General features: G+C 61.0%; 1 protein-coding gene across 1 annotated transcript in view; it reads right to left on the minus strand.

Moving 5' to 3' along the window:
* GALNT9 (polypeptide N-acetylgalactosaminyltransferase 9) overlaps positions 1-26197 on the minus strand; it is a 53174-nt gene that overhangs the window by 409 nt on the left and 26568 nt on the right. Inside the window, exons 6-10 of the mRNA XM_044921044.1 lie at positions 24567-24684; positions 7622-7807; positions 4783-4920; positions 3811-3906; positions 1736-1903 (exon numbers count right to left, since the gene is read on the minus strand). Coding sequence (XP_044776979.1) covers positions 1736-1903; positions 3811-3906; positions 4783-4920; positions 7622-7807; positions 24567-24684 — 706 coding nt within the window. The remainder of the gene's footprint in view (positions 1-1735; positions 1904-3810; positions 3907-4782; positions 4921-7621; positions 7808-24566; positions 24685-26197) is intronic.

Below are 26197 nucleotides of genomic sequence, written 5' to 3' on the forward strand. Positions count from 1 at the left end.
CTCCTGGTCCCTCTGTCCTCTCTTAGTCCCTCTGTCCCCTCCTGGTCTCTTGTCCCCACCTAGCCCCTCCACCCGCTCCTGGCCCCTCTGCCCCCACCTAGCCCCTCTGTTCCCTCCTGGTCCCCTGTCCTCAGGCATCTTCACCTTATCAGCCATGTCACCTGCCTGCCTTGCTCCTGGGGTCTGAGGAGTGACTAGCACAATGGACACAGGGCCCCTAAGATGGAGGGCTCCCCTGGGTGCCTCCCACCTCCTGTCATATCTGATTTGCCCATCAGTCACCCCTGAAGGCCCGCTGGTCCCCCAGACATCAAGGACTCTGGCCCAAGCCTGAGGACCCCAGGACTGTACGCTATACACCCCCATTCTTTTCCAAACAGGTCCTTCTTGCTGTCCCGACCCCAACGCTGGCCTCCTGGGAACCTCTGACCCTTACTGGCTATGCCCGAAAAGATGACCCCTCATTCCTGCAGCCTCTTCTGCAACCAGAAGCCCCCAGACCCCAGTGCTGAGGGCAGGGTCACCTGACAGTGTTTACTCGTCACAGGTCTGCTCGTTGGGACCGATGGCAGAGAGCGTGTGGGGATGAAGTTGGAGACAGAGACGGGGATGACAGGAGAACTCCCTGCCCATGGCAGGGAGAGGGGATGCTGGAAGCAGCTCCCCGGGCCTCAGAGTCCCAAGAGCCTTGCAACGGAGTAGCATGGGCAGAGAGTTCTGGAGAAGCAGGTCAGACCCACCGAGTCTCGTCCCAGAACCCGGCAGTGCGACCTTAGGGTCTGCGCAGCCGTGACTGGTTAGGATGAGGTCACACTGGAGCAGTTGACCCTCGGCCCACGCTGGCGTCCCTGCCAGGGGAGAGATTCGGAGACGGAGACGGGGACAGCAGGTGGCGGGAGGAGGGGCGGGGCCTTGAGAGGCAGGAAGGACCCCCCAGAGCCCGCGGCAGGAGCACCGCCCTGCAGACAGCTGGTTTCAGACTTCCCGCTCCACGAGGACGGTGAGAGCCTGCATGTCTGTGGTCATTTGCTGCGGGAGACCGCGGGGATTTAGGACACACGTGTGTCTTACGGAAAGGGGCCGGGGGCTGCTCAGGGCTGGAGGGAGATGGGGTTCCAGGCGAGGTCACGAGAGGACGTGTCCTTGGCTAACCTGGGGGGACCCACAGGAAGCCACACCGTGGAGGATGAGCTGGTGGGGAGGCGACCTCCAGACGCCCAGAGAAGGGCGTGCGGTATGCGGATGGATGCGGTGCAGGGGGAGCCGAGGGAGGACAGAGGGCAGGAGGGGCTGCGGAGAGGGCCACCCAGAGGAAGGCCAGCCAGACCCTGCTCACAGGCCCAGAGCCAGCAGGGGCTGGGAGGCACTGGAAGCCCCCTTCCCTGGGCGCTGGCTGCACCCTGGGGATCTGTGTGCCACTCTCACCCAGGCTGCTCCCACCAGCGCGGGGGCTGCCTGTGACTCCCCAGCCTGAAGGTTTCTTCTCGGGGCCGGAACTTCTAAACCAGCGTCCCAGCAGCCCCAGGGCCCGGGGGGGGTTGGTTTTGGCAGAGCTCGGCCAGCCACGGTGGCTGGGCCGTCTGGGTGCCCGTCACCCCCGTCCCCTCCATCTACACCCCCTCCCCAGGAGGCCCGAGGACGCGGAGTGTGGGGGCAGTCACAGTGCTGTGACCAGACCAGCGGGTGTCCCCCCACGGGGTGGCCTGGGGGCCCCGGGGCCCAGCAGCCCGCTGACCTGGGTGAAGTCCCACAGGCGCTGCGCGGGCCGGGCCACGTCCTCGCACTTCTTCAGGGCGGGTGCGCGGGTCCTGCCCTCATCCACCAGACACTTGGAGTCGGGCAGGAAGGCGGTGGAGCCCAGGGGGCCCAGCTGCAGCAGCCCGTCTGTGCTGTACCGCACCAGCTGAGAGAGGGCCGTGGGTGGGTGTCAGGGAACGAGGGCGGCACCGCCCGGGCCTGCCAGCCCACGCACCAGAGCTTCCTGGGGAGGGCCAGGCCCCGGGGGAGCGGCGCACAGAGAGCCACCTGGGGATGCCCTCCAGACCGCCCCGCGCCCCTGGCCCCGCTCCCTCCCCCAAGATCCCCCAGCAGGACCGCCTTAGACTCCTTTCCACAACTCTGCTCCCAGCCCAGCTCCTGGAGCCTGGCCTCTCGGCCCAGAGCCGCAGAATCTCACACACGCCCTTAGGGTGCCCCATCTGCCCTCGAACAACCACGAGGTGGACGCTTATTTCCATGTGGAGAGCAACCCCAAGTTCACGCACGCCTTGATCCTACTTCACGTTGTTTGCTCATGACCAGCCCTAGAGAGTTCCTGCCATTCCCTCTCTGTGCCTGGGATGCTCATCTGTAAGCAGGCGGTCCTGAGAGCACCTGCCTGGCGGTGAGGATCCAGGGGACACGATACAGAAGTGCTTAAAAGTAGCACAGGCCCCAGAAACAAGCAAGTGTCACTGTACGTCTCTCCTCTCCGGGCCCCATCCCTCCTTTCCCCTCCTGTCCGAGCACGTGTGCACACACACCGCCCGAATACACTGGCAGCTCCCAGTGCACAAGGCTGGGTTTTCCCACACAATCCTCCCACCCTGCTTGCTCCGGGACAGCGACCTGGACCCCCCTGTGAAGGGTGAGGGTCTACAATCTCCCCTGGATCTTTCTGGGGAGCGTGGGAGCATCACGGACGCGCCGCTGACTTCTGGGGCTGGGTGTACATGACCGTCTGGTTCTCCTGGGATGCCTGCCCTCAGAACCGGGCAGCCTGGGGAGAGGCCACGTGCGGAGGGTCCGAGGCCCTCCTGAGCTGGTGGCCAGCACGAGCCCAGACTGCACACGTGTGAGCCACATCTAGAGAGGTCTTTCAGTCCACGTGGTTTGTGGCGTCTCTTCTCGCGCTGCAGGACTGGGGGAAAGCCTCAGCCGCCCGGTCACCTCCCGTGGCTGCTCGCTGGGTGTGTTCAGAGAACCCAGCAGGACGCAGCCCCTCACGGGGGGTGCCAGCCAGAGAATCGTCCACAGAGTGTGACAAGCCCAGGAGGCTGGATTTCCCCCTGGAGGCCACTAAGACTCTGTCTCTCAACAGTAGGCCCAGAGGGGGTCCTGGGGCGAGGCTGCGGGAGGTGTGGGGGGCCACACCCTCTGCTCCAGCGTCACAGGCTCGGCCCTCACGCCCGCCATGCACCACTGGGCGGGCCGTGTGGACTCGGCAGCTTCTCAGTGCCCAGGGCTGGCATGGGTCCCTGCGGGTTTCCACTGGATGGGCATCCGTGAGTGAGGCTCAGACCCAGACAGTGCTTGGAGGGGAGTCGAGGGTAATTTGGGGAAAGCACTCTGGGCCTTAATTTAAATGACCCCAACGCTCCTTAAGAAGAAGTGTTGCCTTTACCAGCAGGGAATTCACTGGGACTAGAGTCCTACCCCGAGCTCTCTGAAAACACACCTGCCCCTGCACCATCTGGTTCCACGGGCCTGGGATCTAGACATCGGTACAGACATTTTTAAAGCCCCCATCACTGGGGAGCAGCTCAGCCAGTAAGAACCAGTGCTAACCCTTCTTCTAGATAACACTTCTAGGTTCCGTCCACATGGTGGCAAACGCTTTCCCACATGATCCACTTTGGTCCACACGACAGCCTTGACAGGTACCATTATCGTGACATCTGATGGATGGGGACTGAGGCAAGCAACGTGACGCGAGCTGCCCAAGGCCTGTTTGGCACCAGAAGCCCTGCTCTTAGTCCACCCGGGGCGGGGGTCTCCCCAAGGGTCCCCACGCCGCCCCTGAGAGCCCACTCACAACCTGCACGCCCCTACCTGGGAGGACATCCCGTGGCAAGGATAGAGGATGGCGCGGTCATCGTCCTCTGCTCCCTGGTCTAGGCAGTAGCCGCTGGCTTTGCTGTTTCTCACCTACAACCAGAAACCGAAGGAGAAACCCCATTGTTGGGGGGCCCCTGAGGCCAGGGCAAGGCCAGCCCATCCCCACTGAGGGGCAGAGGGGCCTGCTGGGCGGCCAGCGCCTCGGGAAAGTGTCAGCTGCAGGAATGGCTAGGCCAGCCAGGACTGTCCACCCCGGGCACCCCTTCTAGCCTTGCGCTGAGCGCGAGCCCAGGACCATGCGCACGCCTTCCTTCCACACGGGGACCTGGGTTCCCCTGAACAGCTGGAGCGCCGAGGGGAGCGAGGCCGCCCCCTCCACCAGCACAGACCAGGCTGACAGTGGTCGTGCACGTGGGGGCTGGGCAGACATGCGAGTCTCCGTGCAGCTGATGGGCCCCCATGTGCGTGTTGTTTGCACTTACACGCATGCACCGGAGCTTCCGAACACGACTACATTTGTGCAAGTGTGTCAGTGTGTCCGTCTCAGGGGTTAGGGTGCACCGGCCCCCCTGACAGTTGGTCTTGACGACGGTGTCTGTACGTCTCCGTGTGCACAGGCAGGCACCTTTGGGTTTGTGTGCACGAGTGAGGCTCTGTCAGTCGCTCTGTGTGTGCACACGAGCAACACTGTGTGCGCTTGTCCTTACGTGTGTACAGACTCACGTACTCATACGGATCCTCGTGCACGCGTGTGAATATATGTGCACGCTCGTGCGTGTATTTGTGCACACGTGTGCACGCTAGCGTGCGTTTCTGCACGCACGTGCGCGGTGAGTCTATGCTCTTCCTCTACTCGGCGCCAGGTTCGTGCGAACGTGCCCGCGCACGCTGCCGCCTGAGCCCGTGGGCGCGCACGTGGGTACGGGTGAGGGTGCGGGCTGGGGGCCCTCCCGGCGGAGGCGGTACCTCTCCGTACGTGAGGGTGTCGTTGTAGGTCCTCATCTCCGGGTACACGTTCTCCAGGTACCACTTGAAGCTGCGGCATTTCAGCCGCTGGCGCAGGGCCAGCCGCTCGGACACGTCCCCGAAGTCCACCCCTGGGTTCTGCGAGCGGGGAAGCGAGCTGGCGTTGCTGAGTCCCCACGACCCAGGTCCCTGCCCAAGGTGGGGGGCCTCGGGACGGGCGCAGCCCCACCCCCCAGGGCGTGGCTAGGGGCGGCCTCCTCGGCCTCCTGCCCGCCCCCCCGGACCCTTGGAGACCGGGGTAGCTTTCGGATGGGAAGGGCCTGCTTCTCCAGCCGGCCTGCTCTGCCGCAGGCTGGACGGATGGCCCCTGACCTGGGCTGGCTGTTCACACCCTGCACACTCCAAACAGAAGACCTGCCCTTGGCCCCCAGCCCCGGGAGGTGACCTCTAAGCCCTTGGAACATCCCGCCTGATTAGAGTGTTGTTTACATGGGATCTGGGCTGGACAGTCTAGGTTGCAGGGTGATGTCTGGGGGAGCTTAGGGCCGTGGTGGGGTATCTGCTTGACTTCTGCAGGGGCTAGAGACTAAGGTCAGCCCTGTGGGAGGCTGGCATGTGTGCGTGGATGAGCCCTCAGGAGAAACTGAGGCTCGGGTGGGTGCGCCCGGTCGGCAGTGTCACGCGGCATCACCGTGAGGGCTAAGTGCTGTCTGCCTGACTCCTGGGAGTCTGTATCCCTCACTGCAAGAACCCGTAACCCTGAGCACAACAGCTTTGCTGAGTTCTGGGTCCTTCTAGCCCAACACCGAACCTGAAGGTGGCCTTGGGGTCCCTGACGCTGCAGCGGGCACCAAGCTCTGTGGGTGTGAGCGGGTTTGAGCAAGCGCCTTCCCCTGGACAGGGGGCCTGTGGCTCCACCCTCGGGAGCCCCTCTCCCTCATCCGCGTGCTGGGCATGGCCACAGAGAAGCTCCTCCCAGCCTTCACACGAGGATCAGGTGAGTCATGGGCGTGCAGGGCCCCTAGAGGTCCCTGAGAATGAGATGTGGGGGGGGGCATCTGCCGGGCTCTGGCTTGGAGCTGGTGACCCCTCATGGACGCGGTCTGCAGGCCCACGAGGACAGTGCCCGGGTTCCCTTTCCAGTAGTAATGGGGACGTTTCCGGAACCCGTTCCCTTGGTGGACAATGAGGCTTTACGAGAGACGGTGAGCCCTCCTTCTGTCTCTGATAAAGGTGTGTGTGCGTGTTTCCATGGCGTTCCTCATCGTCTGGACACTGCTGTGTGAGGAGCCCACGGGGAAGGAGGGGGCCTTGAGCGGCCCCTGCTCCCTCCTCAGAGGGGTCCTGTGAGCCGGCGGCCCAGCCTGGCGCTCTGGCAGCGTCACCCAAATGCTGGGCACGCCCTGCCATGGTTTAGGAGGTGCAGAGAGAAATGCACGTAACAGACATGAGTGCTGTTTCTGTAACTTCTGTATGTGTTTGAAGCTCTCTCTGTTGACAGGTGAGCACGCGGACGCGGGCACACGCATGTGCACACGGTCTGACAGAATCTCCAGCTCTTACTGCGAGCTGACGTAAAAATCATTTCCAGGATGGCTGCAGCCGGGGCCTGGAGCCTCGCACCCCCCGTGGCCGGGGAAGCAGCATGTGAGTGAGGGCTGGTTCTGGAGCGGGTGTGTGGGGGGGAGCCTGGCAGTCTCGACAGTGCCCCACGTAAGGGGCCACCTCTCTCTGCCCTCATTACTGTTCTGGAGGCCAGGGAGCGGGTCTTCTAAGTTCCCAAGAAAAGCCAGAATACGGGCTATTTATGGGAAATTAGTTGATCACAAAATAAACAAAAAACACAAACAGCAACCCCTAACTAGGTTGTGGGTCAGAACTGCATAGACCAAAACCAAAGACATAGGGAGCACCCCAGGTGTCCACGGTGGGTGGAGGGGTAAACCAACTGTGGCCGTCCACACCCTGGAATGTGAGCTGGCCACAGAAAGGAAGAAGCACCGAGGCCCGCTACAACGTGGACGGCCCTTGAGAACATGATGCTCAGCGAAGGAGCCAGACACAAGAGGGGAAACACTGCAGGATTCCGTTTATGGGAAGGGTCCAGAACAGGCTGGTGGTTGCTGAGGGCTGGGGGCGGGCGAACGGGAGTTAGCTGCTCGTTGGGCACAGCGACTCTTTTTGGGGTGCTGTCTTTGGAACTAGGTGGTGTCAATGGTTGTACGGCTCTGTGGGTTTGCTCAGCGCCGGGGACGGCACACTTTAGAAAGGCCGAAGTGGTACTTTCTATCATGTGTATTGACCACAAACCCAAGCAGACCCCACGCATATCCTGTGGGCTGGCGGGCAGTGACCTGGGGCTGCCCTGCGCCCCAAACCGACCACGTGGTGGGCGCGCTGCCTTGCCAACACATTTCTGGGTGCATTTCTAGGTGGGTGGGGTCGGCACAATGCACAGCGAGTGGGGAAGAGCCGACCCTCACTTCCAGCCAACTGAGCGCCTTTGGTGGATGGGAAAACATACACCAAAAAGCGTGGGGCACCTAACTGGCTGGGCCCACTTTCGGGGAGTCCTGTCCCAGACCAGCCCCACTCGGGACAGGGGCAGGGGTGGCCTCAGGCTGCCCCGGGGTGCACCCGCGCCCTGGCCAGGCTCGGCCCCGCCCCCAGGTTCGGCCCCACTCTCCTCCCCCCACCCCCCCCCCCCCCCCCGCCTAGGCCCCGCCCCACCCCAGCACCGCCCTCTCCCCCGTCCCGTGTCTCCGCCCGTCCTCTTCCGGGCTCACCCGGCCCCCTCCCTGTCTCGGCCCCGCCCCCTCCCCTGCTGTTCCCCACTTACGGTCATGGGGATGTTCCAGGCCATGTACACGTGGGACTTGAAGCTGTCCATCCACACCTCGGCTGCCCGCAGGGCGTTGCGCTTGGCATAGTAGTCGATGTCGTTGTTGTAGGGCTTCTTGGTGCGCTCGATGTGGGCCACGCGGGAGCAGGGCAGCACCTCCATGCTGCCGCCGCACTGCCACACCTGGGGGGGACACCGGGGCTGCTGGGTGGCCCCGCCCCTGCTCACAGGCCCCAGGACACAGCTTCCAGAGGGCGCCGGCCTGGGGCTTGTTCCAGGGAAGACAGCCCAACAGGAGCTGTGGCCTCGGGTTACGGGCCCCTTTGGGTTTCTTACCAAATTTCATCCCCCACCCCATCCCAGGGCCTGCTCAGTGCAGAGGGCCTGGCCCCGGGGGCTTACACACCAGCAGCTGCCCCCCAGCGGGGGGACAGACCTGCAATCTAATTTGAAAAGAGCACGCCAACCACGCCACACACCTCCAATCCAGCACCTACCACACAAACCCTGTTTCGAGCACCCCAAACACACGATCTTGGGGTAAAGAAAGCATCTTACAGCTGCTTCCTCAAAAATCCTTGAAGACCCTTGCCCACGATCCCCTTTGACGCCTGCCCGGGTCTGTCTTTTCTCAGTGCACAGCCTGACCATCCTGACACCTTTCTGGGGCTGCCGTTCCTCACTACAGAGCCCCATCCTCCTTCAGGGAAGATGACAGCGGATCTCTACCTCCTCCCTTGCCCGACTTCGCCTTCAGGAAGCAGAGGAAGGAGGGGGAAATCTCACAGCTGAGGATCGGGGGCCCCTCTGGACACCACCCACAGCCGGAACAAGTCACGTCTGGGCAGGTCGGACGTCCTGCGTTGGGGGCAGGGGGAGAGGCTGTGGGTTCCTTACGGTATTCCCAGAATGCTGAGGCCACTGGCTCCGCCTGCCGGGCTCCCAGCCCGCCCTAGACCACCCCTCTGCAGACGGTGCACAGAGCCCAGGGGCAGCTCCTTCACCATGATGGTGCAGACCCTGCCCCGGGACGAGGGGCGCGGGCTGAAGTTTGCTTCTCCGTGCTGAGCGCCGAGTGGCCTACCCCGTGTCCTGCTTCCAGAGCCTGGCGCCGGGAGGACTCGGGAGGGGGCTTCTGTGCAGCTAGCCCCGGGGGGGGCGGATGCGGGGAGGAGACTTCCACCACTTCTGTTCACAAGCCTCCAGCCGCACTGCCAGGAGGCTGGGAACGCAGGTGCACACGTGGTGAGACAGGAATCTTCCAGAAGGCAAACACGGAGTGCAAGAGTGGGAGGCCTGCAGCCTCGCAGGGACAGCACTGTGCTTCCCGCACACCTGCTGCGGCCGCCACCAGCACCGCGGGTCTCTGGGGGGGCCGCCACGCCTCAGCTGCTGTCCCTGCCTGCCGGCCCTGTGCCCCCAGGGCTCCCCACCCTCACTGCCCTCTCTCCCTCTGCCCTCCCCACGCCCCCAGGGCCTGTGCACCTGCTCTTCCCTCCGGGGGAACGCCCTGCCCTGATCTCTGCGCCAGGCCGCCCACAAGCTTTTGCTCAGATGCCACCCCTTCGTGGAGCCCTCCTCACCCCCCCTTCTGAAGCTGCTGCCCCTTGGGCCTCCTCGCTGTGCTGGTCTGTGCGTCCCACTAACGTGTGAGCTCCAGGACCACCGCCTGGCCCGCCGCACATGCCGGCGCTCAGGAAACCGTTGTTCGATGAATGAATGGATTCCCTCTTAGGAATTTGTTAGCAGCTGCTAGCCCCGCGCTGCCCCACAGGACTTCCCACAGGACCTGGGCGGCCAAAATGGTGGCCGCTGCGCCCTTGGAATGTGGCTGGCATGGCTGAGGAGCCGGCGTCTTTATTAGATGTTAACAGATTTGGAACTGATTTACGGAGCCACGTGCGGCTCGTGTAGCCACGGGACAGGATGGCTGGAAAGGTCCCGCCGGATCTGGCTCAGTGGCTTCAAGCTTTAGTCACGTGAGGACAGCTCGTGGCTTCGTGGGGGAGTTCAGGACCCCTTCAGATCCCCGCCCCTTTCTGGGTTAAACTGGCCGTGGAGGGAGGGTAGGGTGCGTGGCAGGGCGCCACGTGGCCCCGAGACAGGACAGAGTGCGCAGGAAGTGAGCAGGCGAGCCCGGCCCAGGGATTCTGGGCATCACCACACGATAACCTCTGTGTGGGGCAGGAATGAGGCATGTGGAGGTGATGGCGCCACGGCTCCAGAGCCTGGCTCAAGTCGCATCACAGGCCCCGTGTTTCCACCATGCTGGCAGGGACCAGGCATCCCCCCTCCCTGGCTAGAGGTGGCTGTGCCAGACCGTTCTGCTCAGTGAGATGAAAGCAGACGTCTCAGCGTGGGGCTTTCAGGAAAGCTACGATTATGGACATGAGGTCCGGAGGGGTGGCAGCCATCTTGTGGCCATGAGGCAACACGAGGTCTGTACCCCAAGGACCGCCGATGGAAAGTTAGCGCCTATCAGCCGTGTGCTTTGTGAGAGGCCTGGATCCCCATCCGGTCCAGCCTCCCTTAGTGGGTTTTCCATCACGGCGTTCCGAACGGAGGAAGCTGGACTGGGAAGTGGTGCTGGGACCTGCCGTGGTGGTTAACTGCGTTCTCGTTACCGAGGCACCGAGCGGTCACGAGACGGGCCCAAGGTCACACTGCGGCTTCATGGGGGGAGGGGCAGGGAGCCAGAACTATTGTGGGACCCCCAAAGCTGCCTCTTCACCCAGAGTGGGGAAGCAGAGTCTCAGGGCCTGAATGGGCCGTCACACCCACCCCGCGCCTCCACCACTAATCATCTCAATCAGCTTGGCTAATTGGCACCCAAACAGAAACAGCAAACACGAAGGGGAGGACCAGGTGTCGGTCTGCAGGCAGCTGCCGAGGGAGGGAGCTCGGGGGCATGGGAAGCCCTGGGGCCCCCCAGAGCAGAGCTCCTCGGACGTTGGAGCCGGGGTCTGAAGGTGGGTTCCAGAGCCGTCCTCTGCCCTTGCAGGTGAGACCTGCTGCTTAAAAACCCAGGAACTGTGACGGGTCAGCCCAGGTGCCAGGGAGCGGCTTCTCCAGGTCAGACCGCGCTCGCAGCCTCTGCAGGGCAGTGTGAGCCCGCGGGGCTGGGACCAAGCGCCGCAGGGGCCTGGCCAGCGCATTCGGCGCACACACAACACCCAAAGAAGGTGCCCTGCCTCTCGCTTGCTTCTCCGTTCTCTCCGCGCCCCTGCACAACCAAAATGGCACTTCGGCGGAGTGCCCGCTGTTCAAAGGCCAGCGCTTCCTGCACCGGCGCGGGAGAGGGAGAATGGGCATCACGGCGTGGCTCCGCCCTCGTATGCAGGGCGCCCGGAGGATGTGCCCTCCATCACCCTTACGGAGCCGCTTTCTGGACTCTGACTTCATTTAATGTGTAGCTCAGCCGCCCCGCAGCCAGGAGCGGGCACCCGCCCCTCAGTGGCCCTGTCCGTCCTCACCCGCCCTGAGCTGACCCAAGAAGGGGCACCTCGGCCAAGCGCACAGAGCGGGGCCTCCAGAGAGCTGTCAGGGAGGCTGGGACAGGAGCCCCTAAATGCTGCTGGTCATCAGAATGGGAGGAATTTAGAATCCTGTGGTCCAGGCCTCACCCCCGATGGACTACATCACGCATACCCACATCACACACGCACACCCGCACTCACATGCACACGCACCCCTCCCGGTCCTTCCTGTGTCTGTCTCAGCCCTCCCGCCCTGGAGAGCGGACACTCCTGTGTCTGTCTCAGCCCTCCCGCCCTGGAGAGCGGACACTCGGGAGCCCAGGGCCCTGCATCCGGCCTCCTGGAACAGAGGCAGCTCCATGTATCAGCACGGGGAGGCCCGAGTTAGGAGGCTGGGGCCTCCTCAGAGACCCGTGACTCTCAAGGCCTTCCGAGTTGGCCCCGCGCAGCATCGCTGTGGTCTCAGCAGGGGACGGAGGGGTAGGGGTCCAGATGCCCGCTCCCCTGACTCACAGTTGACCCCGCAGGCCTCACCACCTCTCTGGGAAGACCCGGTTAGAAACACTGGTCGCAGGCAACCAGCTCTGGCCGAACTGAGCTCCTGAGCGTTCTGCGGGAGGGGGGTCCACGGGAGGACCGGTCGGTGTCGAAGCTGGAGAGGGGCAGAGGGTGCTACAGCTCCCGGATACTCAGAGCAGCCTGGGCCTGCGAGCGGCGCGGACGGTCAGACCCCGGCCCTCCTCCATAGATTCCGCATTGTGACCTTACAGAGAGCAGTGTGTGTGGGGGGGAATTGCACGGGCCAAGCTCCCATTCACTTCCCAGCCCCCCGCGGCTTGGGCCACAAAACCAGGCCAGCCCAGCAGCCCTGGAAAAGCAGGGACAGGCTGGGCCGTGGGTCCGGGCCGGGGACACCTGTCCTAAGGATTATTCAGGAGGGAAGGCTGCCCCAGTGGGGGTGTGGAGAAGAGGGGGTAGATTCTGGAGCGCTCAGACACACACAGCCGTGATGCCACGACAGGCTCGTTCAGAGGGGCCGGTCCTAGGTTCCTGCGTTGCATGGACAGGCCAGGCGGGGTGGGGGGGCCACGCTGTGTCTGTGGTTGCACTGTCTGCAGAGGGTCAGGGCTCAGGAGGGAAGACGGGAGCTGGGCCTGGACACTAACCACGTCTTTTAATATCTGTATCTGATGCTTTGACATCTGGGGCCTCGCTGACCCTGGAGGGGCGGCCCTTCCCGGGACTAGCAACCCGCCCAAGGGGCTCCTTCTGTGTGTAAACTACCCAGCCCCCTCCACCCCTGCCTCCGACCCTGAGCAGCCCTGCTGGCCCCCCGGATGCCCTGCTTGGCCTGGCGTGCCCCTCCTCTGGGCCCCCGGATGCCCCGCGCGGCCTGGCGTGCCCCTCCTCTGGGCTCCAAGCAACAAGCTTGGTGGTGGCCGAGCCCTGACCTGCAGGCCCCACCACACCGGAATAACAGCAGGGCTGACAGCAGCCTGGGCACCCGGCCCGACCCGCAGGGCCTTGGGCCCCATTCTCTTTGTGACCACTTCACAGAGGCACCCCTCCTATCAACCTACAGCTGTGGTGGAGGGAGCTCCTGGCCTGGGCAAAATCAGAGTGTGCTCTTTGAGGGTGAGGAAGTCGACAGCCAGGAGCCGTCCACTGGCGTGAACGAGCTCGTCCGCATCCTCCTTACGCACTCTGGCCCAGCCAACGGAAATCGCATTTGGGAGCAAATGCTGCGCAGAGGCCTGGGACTTGCAGGCCGAGGGGGCGTGGGCCTGGTGCCTTCCCAGCCACTGTGGCAGAACAGAAGTGGTTCGGGTCCACCCGCGACCTGCCCAGGATCCTCCCCTCTTTCTCCCAGGATTTGCAAGTGACACAGCAGGGGCTTTCTGGGACAAAAATAATTCCTTGCCTGGGGATGCATCGTGGTATGTGCAGATGCCTTCAGCGTCCAAATTCAGGCTGGGTGGAGTGCATCTCCATGTGCCCTGATGAGTGCAGGTAGGAAAGATTTTCTGAGCATGGCGCTCGGCTCCTGGTGACAGTTTTGTCAGTAGCCGCCTTGACTGAGAGTACGCCATAAGCCCTCCTAGGGACACGTCCTTCCCCACGTCCTTCCCCCGTCCATTCGTCCCCCCATCCATTTACCATCCTCCCATCGACCCACCTATCCATCCATCTACCCATCCATCCATCCATCCATCCACCTGTCCGTCCATCCACCCACCCGTCTGTCCATCTGCATAGTCCAAACAGCCAGCCTGACTATCCAGGCATGGTGCAGAGCTGTACTACGAAGATGAGGCTGTCAAGCGGAGAGGTGAATAAGCTCAGCCTCCTGGCCCAAGCCTCCAGACCAAAGGCTGGAAGCTGGCAGGGACCAGGCATCCAGCCCCACAGGACATCTCAGCTGGTGCAAACCCACCAGGTGCCCAGCCACCACCTTCCTTTTAGCAGTGCGAATCTCCCCCTCCAACAAACAGCCACAGCTTCGTATTCACTCAGGAGAAAACTGTGCATATGACTTTTACAGACTTTGCATCTGAACCTAATTTAAAAGATTTACAATCTGCTCGATGCCCCTCTGGCCTGGGCCCGGAGCAGCCGCGGGCTGATGTCTCCCCCTTGTCACCTGGACCCCTCGCTCTGCGGGAGCGATCCAGCTCCAGGGTCAGAATGGACTGGGTTTAGCTTTGGAAAGGCAAGTCCCATGTCCTGGGGCTCAGCTGGGCTCAATTCATACATTTTTGACAAGAAAACGTCTCTCTGGGATGCTCTGTGTATACACACATATGCACGTGGTCTGTTCCCGGGGCCAGACCCCAGAAACTTCCCAGCTGGGCTTTCATTCCAAGCTCCTGCCATTTGTTTCCCTGAACGTGTTGAATGCCCCAAACAAATGGAAAGAAAGAAATGGTTTCCTTGCTTCTAAACGAGTGGATCTCAAAGTGTGATCCCCGGACCAGCAGCAGCCTTACCTGGAGCACTTCGGTCGGCTGCTCGAGACCTGCTGAACCAGAAACTCTGGATGGGCTCGGGCCAGCGGTCTGTAGTTTGACAAGGCCTCCTGGGGATTCTGATGTTCGCGGAGTGTGGGGGCAGCTGTGCTAAGTGCCTCTCTCCCCTTCGTCCACCCTCTGAGCACCGTTGGCGTTGGGCACGATCCTCTTGGACACTACTTGAGGGTGGGGCTGCACGTTCTTGCACGGTCTGTCCTCAAGCAGGGGTGAGGCTGCGCCTCCTGGGTCATGCCCCCCTCCCAGATCCAAGCCCCCCATAGCTGGATGAAGTGACAAAGAAGGTATCTAGTCAATACCAGGGATGTGGAGATCTTCCCTGTCTCCCCCGAACACACAGAAACGGAAAGCACGTTATTTAAAAGTTAAAAGCATGTATGGTTCCCCGCCACTCGGAAGGAGTGGGGACGCGCTGGTGTGCGTGGGGATGGAGCTCAGGGGTGCGGGCACCTGAGCCTCACGGACGGCTGGGGACTGAGTGAGGGGCCCCTGCGTGAGGCCTGGGGCTGGGCTGGGCGCCCCGACCATGAACAGGGTGCAGCCAGACACGTGAGACAGGAGGAAGCAGAGATGCATGGCACCTGGAACCAGGCGACTTGTGTGACAGCCGGGGGGGTCTCGGGGTGAAAGCTAAGCCACTCGGTTTTGAGCCAGGGTCTGGGGGGCCAGCACATAGTAATCTAAGACTTCCAGCCAAGGATGGGTAAGCGTGAAGACAGGATTCCGTAGAGATGAGATCTCAAACAGATGTACCGGAGACACGGGAAAACCCAACCCCAGACGAGTCAGCCGCCAACCAAGACGGGGTTTGGGAAGGAGAGGGAAAAGGCAGAGAGGGACGTGTGCAGACCATGAGGGCTTCCAGCGAGGAGGGAAGGAGCGAGAACCGCTCATCGAGAAAGAGGAGAGCGTGAATCAAAGCACGAAGGTCTAACAGCAGCCACAGATGAAAAATACGAACAGAACATGCCGTAAATATGAAACATGCGCTTGTTAGGACTAAGAACCAAAGCTAAGGAAGGCTTGGGCAGCCGTCTGGACATGGCTGAGGAGAGCACTCATTCACTGGGACGTGGGACAGAGATCACCCAGAGTGCGGGGCCGAACGGGGCCAGGACGGGGTGTGGAGGCCTGGGGGGGGGGGACGTCCCACCAGCTGTGCGGCTGGACGCCCAGGCCGTGAGGCCACGTGCCAAGAACCCGGCGTTCTCTGCATTTGTGAAAAGACATCAGCCTCGGTCGACACCGTCTACCAGGACCCGAGGAGAAGACAGGAAGAGGGATGCACCGACGCGAGGGGGTTGGGGGCCCGGACGGTCCCCCCCGCGGCTACTGCTGGTGGCGTGCTGACCGCCGGCCAGCTCAAGGGACATACAGATGGAACAGGAGTTGCTCGAATGTTTCCAAAGTCCACGTGAAAGGGGAAACACAAGACAGCAGCTAAGAAAACTCTACGGTAACGATAGGGAAGGACGCGCTTGCCAGCACCACGTGTCCTATGACACAGGAGCAAGAGGACAGGTGCGCGCGCCCCCCGCGGCACTCAGGTCGTGAGCAGGTGCCCCTTCCCGTCAGCGGGGAAGGATGGGGTATTCGATGAGTGGAGTGAGAAGCCTGGGTCGGCTATCTTCAGACAACAGAAGGAAAGATCACAGCCTTCCTTGGATAAAACATCTGTCCTGCGCGGACTCAAGCCTTTATCGAGGAAAAGGAACTGCAGGTACCGGAAGGAGCTACAGTTGAGCAGCTGCTCAGACAGGCCTCTCTGAGCGTGACAGCAAAGGCACCGAGGACGGGGACACGCGAGCTGACACGGGAAGCCTCTGTGACAGGCCGGCAGTGTAAGTGACGGACAGGAAGGCACCTGCTTCACACCCCACAGGGCCAGTGTCCCTAAAATCAACCGGAAAACAAGGAACGCCATCAGAAAAAACCGGCAGAGGAAGAAACATCCGGTTAACACACGTACAAAAAACGTCCATGCTCACTAGCAAGTGAAAAAACGTAAACTAAGCCAACAAAGACGCTGCCTTTGTGTCTGCCACATTGCAAAAAAAGTAAAAACATTTATTTAATTAGATCTGTGTGCTATTTAGGCCTGGAAGACTGTCTCCCTCATGCACCACTGGTGAGAATACGCACACAGAGACAGACACACAGACACACGGACACACAGAGAGACACACAGACATTCAAACAGACAGACACACACACAGACCCACGGACCCACGGACACACAGACACACACGCAGACACATGGACACACACTCACAGAGACAGACACACAGACACATGGACACACAGACATACAAACACACAGACACAGACACATGCAGACAGACACACAGACACATGGACACAACACACAGACACACTCAGAGACAGACACACAGACATACGGATGGACACACGGACACACAGACACATACAGAGACAGACACACGGACAGATGGACACATGGACACAGACACACAGAGAGACAGACACACAGGCACATAGACACATGGACACACAGACACACAAACATACAAACACACACAGACACAGACACATGTAGACAGACACACAGATACACAGACACACAGACACACGGACACACACATGGACATACACACGGATACACAGACACACAGAGACAGACACACGGACACACAGGGCAGGGGGGACAGGAGGGGGATTCGGCGAGAGCTCTCAAGCGCCATGAAAACGCGCATTCCATCTGGCAGCGATCCGGTCTGCAGACGTCCATCCTGGGGAAGTGGCTGAGCCATGAAGCAGATGCGGACACAGGGCCCTGACTTCTGTGTGGCACGAAGTAGCAGAGCCCTTGGACAGTCTGGAGCGAGTGTGTGAAACCCAGGCACCCAGGCGGCGTGAGCCCGGCGCTGTCCCCAGCCTGCAGCCACGATGACACCGGCAACCGGGACTCGCGCCACAGGACAAAGGCCATGCACGGGGCCACAGCCCTCAGGGAACGTCTGCCTCCACGGCTCATGGCGAGGCACGCGGACACATCCCGCGTGTGCACAAGCATCCACAGACAGCGCTCACTCCGTGTACACGAGCACCCGCGGGCAGCACTCCCCGGTGTGCACGCGCATCCGCGGACGGCGCTACCCCGTGTGCACGCGCATCCGCGGACGGCGCTCCCCCGTGTGCAAAATGTCTCTGAAAGGGCGCATCTGGGCGCCGACAGAGAATTACTGTAACTTTCATTCCGTTCTGGTTTGCTTATCTCAGTGTTTTTCTAAGAAAAGTCGGTGTTCTGAAGGAAAGAGAAACAGTATTCAGAAATGCCTGCACAAACACTATCAGGCACTTAGTGCGTGTCTGTCGTGTTTCAGGCACTAGGAGCTTCCACCTCACCAAATCCCCGCCAGCCCTGGCATGCAGTCCTACCACGCCCCCCCACCCCGTGACCGATGGGAGAAACTGAGGCTCAGACAGAGGCCCAGCCAGCTATCTGGCAGAGGGGTCTTCTGAAGGGCTTTTCCACAAAGACATTCAAGTGGAAGGAGGCACTGCTCCGCCCGGAGGCCTGACCCCTCTGCTCAGGGGACCTGGCAGGCAGGTGAGTGGACCGTGCCCTGTGGGCTGCAGGGAGTGGGGCTGCACCCTCACCGTGTCAGGCAGGCCCACCACTTGCAACTAGAACAAGCCCTTCCTGAAAGCAGCTAGAGCAGGACTTCACCGTTGGCTCCCCACACTCCCCGGTGCCCGCTGCTCACGGAGGAGGGTCTAGGACCGGCCCGAGGCACACCCTGCACCCCTCTGATGTCCAGCGGCAGCGTGGGGCGCGGGGTGGCGTGGGGTGTGGAGCAGCGTGGGCACACCTCCCCTGAGCCCTCCTGGAGTGACCGCACCACCGCTCTGCTCTGGCGAGACAGGAGTGCATCGAACTCCCCTCTGGGACGACAAGGAAAAACCCGCCACCCAGCCCCCAGGTGTCTGACACCAATGCACCCCCTCAAAGAGCTGGGTCTGAAGGCGCGGTGACTGCCCCCAGTGCCGTGAGGGTTTTCCTGAAACTCCACAGAGAAGCAGCGAGGCTGAAAGTCTCAAAACAGAGAAGTAAACGATGTTCGGCCTGTGTTCTGCAGATGGCTCTCCCAGCTGAGACACGTGCTGCTTGGTTTTGTCTTGACCTTTATTAACCTAACGGAGGCGATGGATTCATTTCCCCCTAATGGCCCCTCGGACTCTCTCATTAGGGGAGGAACCGTTGGCATTTCTACAATCACAGAAGTGGAACGTGGCCCCAGGACCACAGATTTACTCCTCTAAGGGGGCCATGCTGCGTGGCCACCTGTGCTAAGGACGGATCAGAAACAGCGTGGCTGCAAGGCTTATCTGTGTGGGAAGGCGGGAGAAAGACCACGGGGCCACGGGACCGCTCGTGGTCTCTGCCATGGGGGCCGCACGCCTGCCAGGCACACTCCTGCCTCAGGGCCTTTGCACGTGCCGCCCCTTGGCTGGGAATGCCTTTCCCTGCGGCCGCACGGCTTCACACCTGCTCCCATGTGGTGTTCCTGCCCCGACTCTCCCATCTAAAACGACAACCCCCATCCCTTCCCTGCCTGTGGTTTTCTACAGGTGCCACAGACAGCGTGCCACACACCAGATGCATTTACCTGAGGTGAGCAGACACCCTGCTGAATCCCCAGCACCTAGGACGGCGTGGAAGACACCAGTAAGAAATTCAACAGGGATAGCTCGCTCTCCCTGGACGTGTCCCGCCCCCCCCACCCCCCAGGCTCGGGTGTCTAGCAGGTCACAGAGAGGCCCTCTCCCTTCCAGATGGTTCCTGTATTCATTCTACAAACGCACGCAACACTGACTTACAGGGTCGCCCACGGCAGCGGACGAGGCAGCGTGGCCCCAGCCTTCACAGACTTAGTCTTATGCCAGCAGGGTGGGGAGGGGGAGGCGCCAGCGAGGGGCCACGGACAGAGCTGCAGGCGGGAGGAACCCACCGTGGGGCCGAGAGCAGGGGCTGGAAGCAGCAGGGCTGGAAGGGGTCCTGCCAGAGAGGGGCCAGCTGGGCCTGACCACGGAAGGGGAGGCCACCGGGCGACAGTGCACGGAGGTGGGCGAGGTATTGGCCAGGGCACTGGGCGGGACGGGGCTGCGGGTCCTGCGGATCCCGGAAGGAGTTTGGGCTTCGTTCTCAGGGCGGGGGGAGCCCTGGTGCTCTCTGGGCTTCTGCACGGAGTGGATAAGGGGGACGGGGCGAGGCCGGGTGGGAGGAGGGCCACGGAGGGGCCGCCACAGACCGCCCCCAGCCATCCGCGTCTCCACGGAACAGTGGCAGGTGTCTGCTCTGGGGACAGATGGAGCACGCCTGGTCACCCTGCCCTCACCCCTCTGTGCCCGTCTCCGGCCCCCGGCAGGTGGGTTTGTGGGGAGACCCTGCTCTAACTTGCGGGCGGGGCGGGGCCCCAGGCGGCTGGCGGGCGTAGGTGAGCTGCCCCCAGTGTCCCGGCTGCGGAGGCACCAGGGCGGGCAGGCGCACCGCATTGGGAGTGGGGGCGCGGCCACGTTGCTGGTCCTCCCCGCTGGCTCGCCAGGGCCCCTGTTAGCCCCAACCCTCTCCTTCCCGTCCCCGCCCCACATTTTCCCTTCTCCCTCTGTATTTATAATCTACGTCACCTTGTGGGGCTGTTCCTGTTTCCCGGCGAGCTACCTTGAACCCCGCAGCAACAGAAGTAGAAAGGAATACATATGAACACACACGTCTACACGGTTTAGATGCGTAAAGAATACATAACACACGTGAAGTGATGCCGTGTGAGCACGTCCACCGCTAGCGTCTACACTGGCGTCTGCTCGCACGTCTACACCGTATTCATATCCGTATCCACACCGTGTCGCCTCCCTCCGCAAACCACCCCCGAGCCCCCACCGCCCCCAGCATCAGCCCCAGAGCCCTCCCCTCACCAGGCAGGACCCTGCACAGCCCTGTGCCCAGACCCCACTGTGCAAAGTGGAGACAGAGGTGGGGACGTTCGGGTCCCACCTGTGGTTGCAGCGCCGGGGACCGAGCACAGCCAGGCACCAGGGTCTCCTTTTGCTGACGCCCCTCTTCAAACACCCCAGAGGGCTCCTGTCTACGCTAACGCCCACCTCCGATTCCACGTCGGCCCCCCAGGTAAGACCCGACCCCGTTCTTCCTCCACTGTCTGAGCACCGAAACCATCAGTGGCTGCTGGCTGTCCACGGGGACGCCTCACCTGTGGGGCTGGGGGAGCTCTGCCACCTTCTGTCACCCCCCGTGACCTTGCGTTTACCAGGCATCAACTCCACTTCTGGACTCCACCATGCAGGACGCCCCCTCCCTGTGGTCACTCGCCACGTGTGGCCTCTGCTGGGCGCCCCCTTCCCAGCCGGGCATCCCTGTGCCACGGCCCCCCGACACGCAGCACTCTGCCCATCCTCCGGGAGAGCCCCCCTCGTGGGACTCAGCTCCTTTCCCTTTCTCTGACCTGCCAGATTCTCAGGGACGGCGCCTCCGCCCTCCTGCCAAGTTCTGCCCAGCTAGGTCAGGCTCCCAGGGGAGTCGCTGTCCGTGCAGGACCCGGTTCCTGGCGGGGACCCCCAGTCTTGGGAGAACCACATCGCACCGCTGTGGGGGGCTCAGCCTGCTCCTCCTGCTTCCTCTGGGGATGGGGTTGTCCGCCTCCCCAGCCCCTGTGCGTCCACGCGCCTGGATCTCTCTGCCCTGTTTCTCCCTCCCTGTCCTGTCCCCCAGGCCAGCTTCTGCCCGACCCTGCGGGCCCCCCTGAAGCCACAGCACAGCCCCTGCCCGGCCTCCTCCCACCGCAGGCTGACATTCCCTGCCTGTCCCACTGGGCTGGCCCAACCCCCCTCTGCCCGCCGGGGAGGATCCTGGAGGGGCCTCTGCTCTGAGCCTGGGGGTCGTCAGGGCCACGCGCAGACCCTCCTGCCCTCGGCCCAGACAGGCTTGCTTTGGAAGGAGACAGGGAAGCAGAGAGTATTCGGGGCTTCCCGGTGCCCCTGCATGGACGCCTTGCTGTGGACGCATCCTCCCCAGCGCTGTCCTCTGCTGTCCTCACCGGGTTCCCACTCCCCCCGACCCAGCCCGAGCATCAGGGGATAGCAGCCCGGCTCCCCGGCCCCCTTGGAGTCTGCAGCGTGGGCTGACGGCTCCTAGGACCCCTGTGTGCGCGCATAGACCTGTTGCAGCGGCCTCCCTGGGGGACAGAGGGGGGTCAGGCCTGGAGCACGGCACACACAGAGCTCACTCGTCACAGAAGGATCGGGAACCGTTAGTGAAGGATTCGTATTTAATGATCAACACAGTCGAGAAAAGTCAGCATCCTGAAGAATCTGCCAGAATAACTTCCTGATTCCATTTTCAACACGTATAACTGAAAGTTGACTCTAAATTTTCTATTTAAAATTAGACCGTGTCAGAGAATTAAATAGAATTGCCAGCAACTCTGAAATGCTTCAGAGAACCTGAGGTTTGGTAGAAGCTCAATGTATTGGATGCACTAGAACCTTCTAAGCACTTGGTGGGGGGGGGGGATTTCTGCTGTATATCAGACATTCAAAGTGCTTAAGCAGGAGAGTAAACACATTATATTTGTGTCATTTTAAAAGGTTCAAGGGAATTTAACTCAAGGCAGAAATGGAACTGATTGTTGTTTAATGGCATTTAATCTGTTCAACCCGAGTTAATCAAACATTAATCAGAGAAGAAGGGAAGGTGAATGTTCTTACTGGATTAGATTTATAACCATAATAATCGGAGCCCCTAGGTTTAACATAAAAGCTTGAAGCAAATAGGTTTAGAAACGTGTAACTTCAACAAACTGTGTGGCAACTTTTCAAGACCAGCCTTAAATAATCTCTGTGAAGAAAGGCTCCAGAGCAAAAGCAAGCAAACCCCCCCAGAACCCCACCCCAACCGGAGCGCAGCTGGGCTGCACCACTGAGCCTACTGAGCCCCAGCCAGGCACCCCAGCTCTGCAACTGGGTGTTTGCGGGGTGCGCGGGGCTGGTTCCCAGAGCGGGTGGCCTGGGCCAGCAGCATCCACAGCCCCTGAGAATGTGCTGGAAACGCAGACGCCTGGGCCCTGCCCACCCCCCCCCGAGTGTAAGTGTCTGGGGTGGAGCCCAGCGGTCTGCATTTTAAGGAAACCCCTAGAGGATGGAGGTGCAGCCCGAGTCTGAGAACCCAGGCCTGGGCACCTGCCCCTGCCCGCTTTTGGCCATCCCACTGCCTGGAGTCATGGAGTTGCAGACCCGTGAGGGCCTCCTGTCCCGGCTGGGCCCATAAGAGAGGACCCTGTTCCCAAGCCACGTGAGCAGAACCCGTCACAGTTTGGACCTGTGACCGAGTCAGGCCGGAACTGCTGGAGGAAGGCGTCTGCGCCCTCGGGCAGAGCGCTTCAGTTCCCGCGGGAGCTGCTCTCAGGACAGCGGGCGGGTGGGCGGGCAGGGATGTGGTTGGAGCGTGAATGCTGTGGGAGGCAGGGGCGTGGGGGCCGGGTCACAACGATGCACCTGAGCGGAGGGCCCAGCCCATTCCCTGGAAGCCACGCTGATTTTCAGGAGTGACGGCCTTGGCACTGCAGGCCCCATGGCCGTGGAAAGCCCGCCACCCAGCCCCGCCAGGAACACCAGTCCTCGAATGCGCCATCTGCTCCGAATCAAAACCCAATTTCATTTATTTTCAAACCAAAATGCAGCACTGAATCATTTTTTCTCGAAGTCACTCCTGCAGAGGAGAGTCAGCCCATGCCGACCCGGCGGTGGGGTGCGGCCCCGGCCTCTGCGAGCCCCGGGCTCCAGGTGACGGCCGGGACTTTGCAGGCTGCCGCGTCTCCATCACCACGGGGACCTCTCCACCCGCCAGCTGCTCAGGACAAGTACTAGCAAGGTGGCTCTGACCTCCCTGAGCCCCCATCCCATCCCCCAGCAAACCCTGGGGGCGCTTCCTCAAAAATGCACCCAGACCACGCAGGATCTCACCACCTCCTCCCTGGTCCACACCACCTCATCTCCCTGCATCGTTCCAGAAGCCCTGGCCTCCCCGCTTCTGCCCTCACTCCCTCCACCCCGAATCCCAGGGGCCAGAGGGATCTCGGAAACACGGAAGCAGGCCTCTGCTCAGAGTCTCCGATGGCCCCGGCTCCCTCAGAGCAGAAGCCGAACCTTCTCCTCCTCCTCCCTCCCCACTGAGCTCCTGCTGCACAATTGTCTTTGCTGCTGGGGCACATCAGGCATGATCCTGCCCCAGGGCCTTTGCACTTGCCATTCCCTCTGCCTGGAACACCCTTCCTTTCCCCTGATCATCCACAGCTACCTCATGGCACCTGGAGGTCTTTCTATAGATGTCCCTTCTGGAGGGGGGAGACTGCTATCTTTAAAACTGCCCCCTCCTCTGCATTCCGGCCCCTCCCTGCCTCCTTTCTCCCTTTGGTGCTTCTCACTAAGTGACACAGTTTCTCTCTCACCTCCTCCCTGGAAGCAGATCTGTTGCATCTGTTCCCTCCATAGCTGGAGGCCTGGCGCACAGCCAGCGTTCACGGCATGTGGTAAATGAGGCCCAGCCCCCTGGGGAAACGCGGGCTCCGGGGAAAAGGGTCTCGCCCAGCGCTGGTGGGGAACAGGCTCTCTGAGCGCTTAAGATCTCCAAAGCTGCCTGCTCAGATGTGTTGGGTTCTGGTTCTGAGGGCTGTCGGGGGCGCTGTCCCTGAGGGGACCTGTGTTCCCAGCCACCAACATTCCCCAAAGCCCTGAGCAACAAAGTGCCCTCCCCGGGGGCTAGGTCGGACCTCAGCTTCGGACATCCAAGAGAGAAGGAGCTCTGCCACCCCAGAGTCCCTGATTTGCAACCAAGATCCTTCCAGAACTTTCCATTAGTTCTCCAAGCTGCCAGGCGAGGAAGTTTGAAACCAGGAGGGGCCCCTGGGGTGCAGGGAAGAGGGTGGGAGGGGTGGGGGCCGAGGCTCGTGGATCTCAGCTCGGGGCCTCCCTCAGGGGTTCCCCTGCCTGTGCAGCCCCATGCCCTCCGCAGCGGGGCCCCAGTGGCCCAGTCCTGCCTGGGGCTTTTGCACGAGTACCAGGAGCAGCTACGGGGCCGCCGGTGCCCACGACCCCCATCTGCACCCTTGCCTTCCACATCCAATCGCGACAAACCTAGAACCGTGTGCATGGCAGGCAGGACAGCCCGAGGGCCGTGTCCCACTGTGGACACTCAGTTCCCTGCGCTGAAGGAGCAGCTTCGAATGTTTCCAACCACCCTGAGCACCGAGAGCAAGTGGTGTTCACAATGGAACAGACGCGCATCACCATGGTGGTTTCTCACACCGACTCCTGGTTCCCACCGGCCAGGAACCAGCAGCGCACGGGCCTGCCCGCCCCACCTCTGTTCTCCGGATGGGTCCAGTGGCCCCGAGCAGCACCACTTACCCTCATGCCCAGCTCGATGTTCTCGCCACCGTACACCTCCATGCCCGGGTCCAGCAGCCCAATGTCCCCAAAGTACTCCCGGTCCACCACGAATGAGCAGCCGATCATGGCGGGGGTCCTGGCGGGGAGCAGAGACAGCGCATGAGTGGGTCACAGGTGCATAACCCCGAGCCCCGACCTGCTGTGGGCGCACAGCACAGACCAGGCGGTGGTTGGGAGAGCCCAGGACTCGGGACAGCTGCTTCTCACCTCCAGGATACAGGTGGGCCCCCCTTGGCGTTGTGCTTGTATCCTTCAGAGCCTGGGAAAGCACCCAGCACAAGCCAAGTCCAAACGCTAACCGAAGAACATCAGCAGACGACAAAAACCAGCACTCAACTCAGGCGAGTTAGTGTAGGGATTTTAAAGACATCAGTTTACTTAAAGAGTTGTTTGGTTGTCCTGACCATCATTTCCCAAGCTTGAGTCACTTGCCTTCCTCCCTCAGCATTTTGTCCCGTCTGTAGGCCAGGACCCAGGGCTGCACTGGGCCGTGGCGTAGGTTGTGCACTGCTCAACTCTATGGACCCTTACTGACATCGAACTTTCTGAATAACACACCTTGAAATTTTTGAGTGCACAACCTGTGGAGCTATAGACTATAGACCGCCATCTGTTCTATTATTTCTATAATTATCTACACCCACACATTTAAAAACCATCAATAAATCTCGCCTCGTCTACAGAAATTGTATCTGTGAATTCAGGCATCTGTGTGCCAGTTATATTTTTTCTAGTATGCATTACAAATCTACCAGTGCTGTGGGTCCCTGGCAAGCAGTCTCATGGAGCACCAAGAGTAAATCAGGGCACAATGAGACAGCATCACTGTGCATGCTATCATGCATTCATTCACTCATTCACTCAGTCATGAATTTAGGGACAGTGAGCGTCTTCTAGGCGGTAAGGATAAAAAGAAACTGAAAGTGTGTCTCTCGCAAGGAGGAGGCACAGTCTAGATGCCGTAAGGAAGCAGGACGTCTAAGCTTTGGTGAAAGATTTTGCCTCAAAACAAAGACGAAGCCCATCTGCTTGTAGGCTGAGGGGCTGGTGTCTTCCAAGCCCTGAGAGGAGCCAGCAAAGGCCTCCCAGCGTCCACGGAGGCCCCGGGGCCGCTCCAGCACCGAGGTGGGGGCCGGACCTGCTCCCTCCTCTTCCAGCTGCTGTTGCAGAGACTACATCCCTCTTCCCTAAAACAACGGCAAAAACGGGTCTCCGTCACAATTTAAGAGAAACATTTCTGCTCAGTGAGTGGGAAGTCAGAAGTAAACGCCCACCGGTCGTCCAAGAGTAACAGAGGCATTAAAAAACGATTATCCTTTTATTTGTGCAAAGATTCAATTTGCTCTGTCATTAGACTTTAGTCACAAATCTAATGGTAACGAAATTTTAATGCTGCCTTTGACTTTTCATGGCAAGTGTTTAACGGGTTAAGTTATAACTCACCGACGTACTACACACACTTCTTTCATTTTCTTCATAGCAACGAACAATCTCAGGGTGATCTCTGGTGAATCAAAGTGCCAAATTCCCCGCCAAGTCTATTATAGCTGGTAATGATTTTTTTATTATTGCTCAGAGTTCCAAAATGA

Source organism: Neomonachus schauinslandi, chromosome 14 (assembly GCF_002201575.2).
Source record: "Neomonachus schauinslandi chromosome 14, ASM220157v2, whole genome shotgun sequence".
In the NCBI taxonomy this organism is placed as follows: domain Eukaryota; kingdom Metazoa; phylum Chordata; class Mammalia; order Carnivora; family Phocidae; genus Neomonachus; species Neomonachus schauinslandi.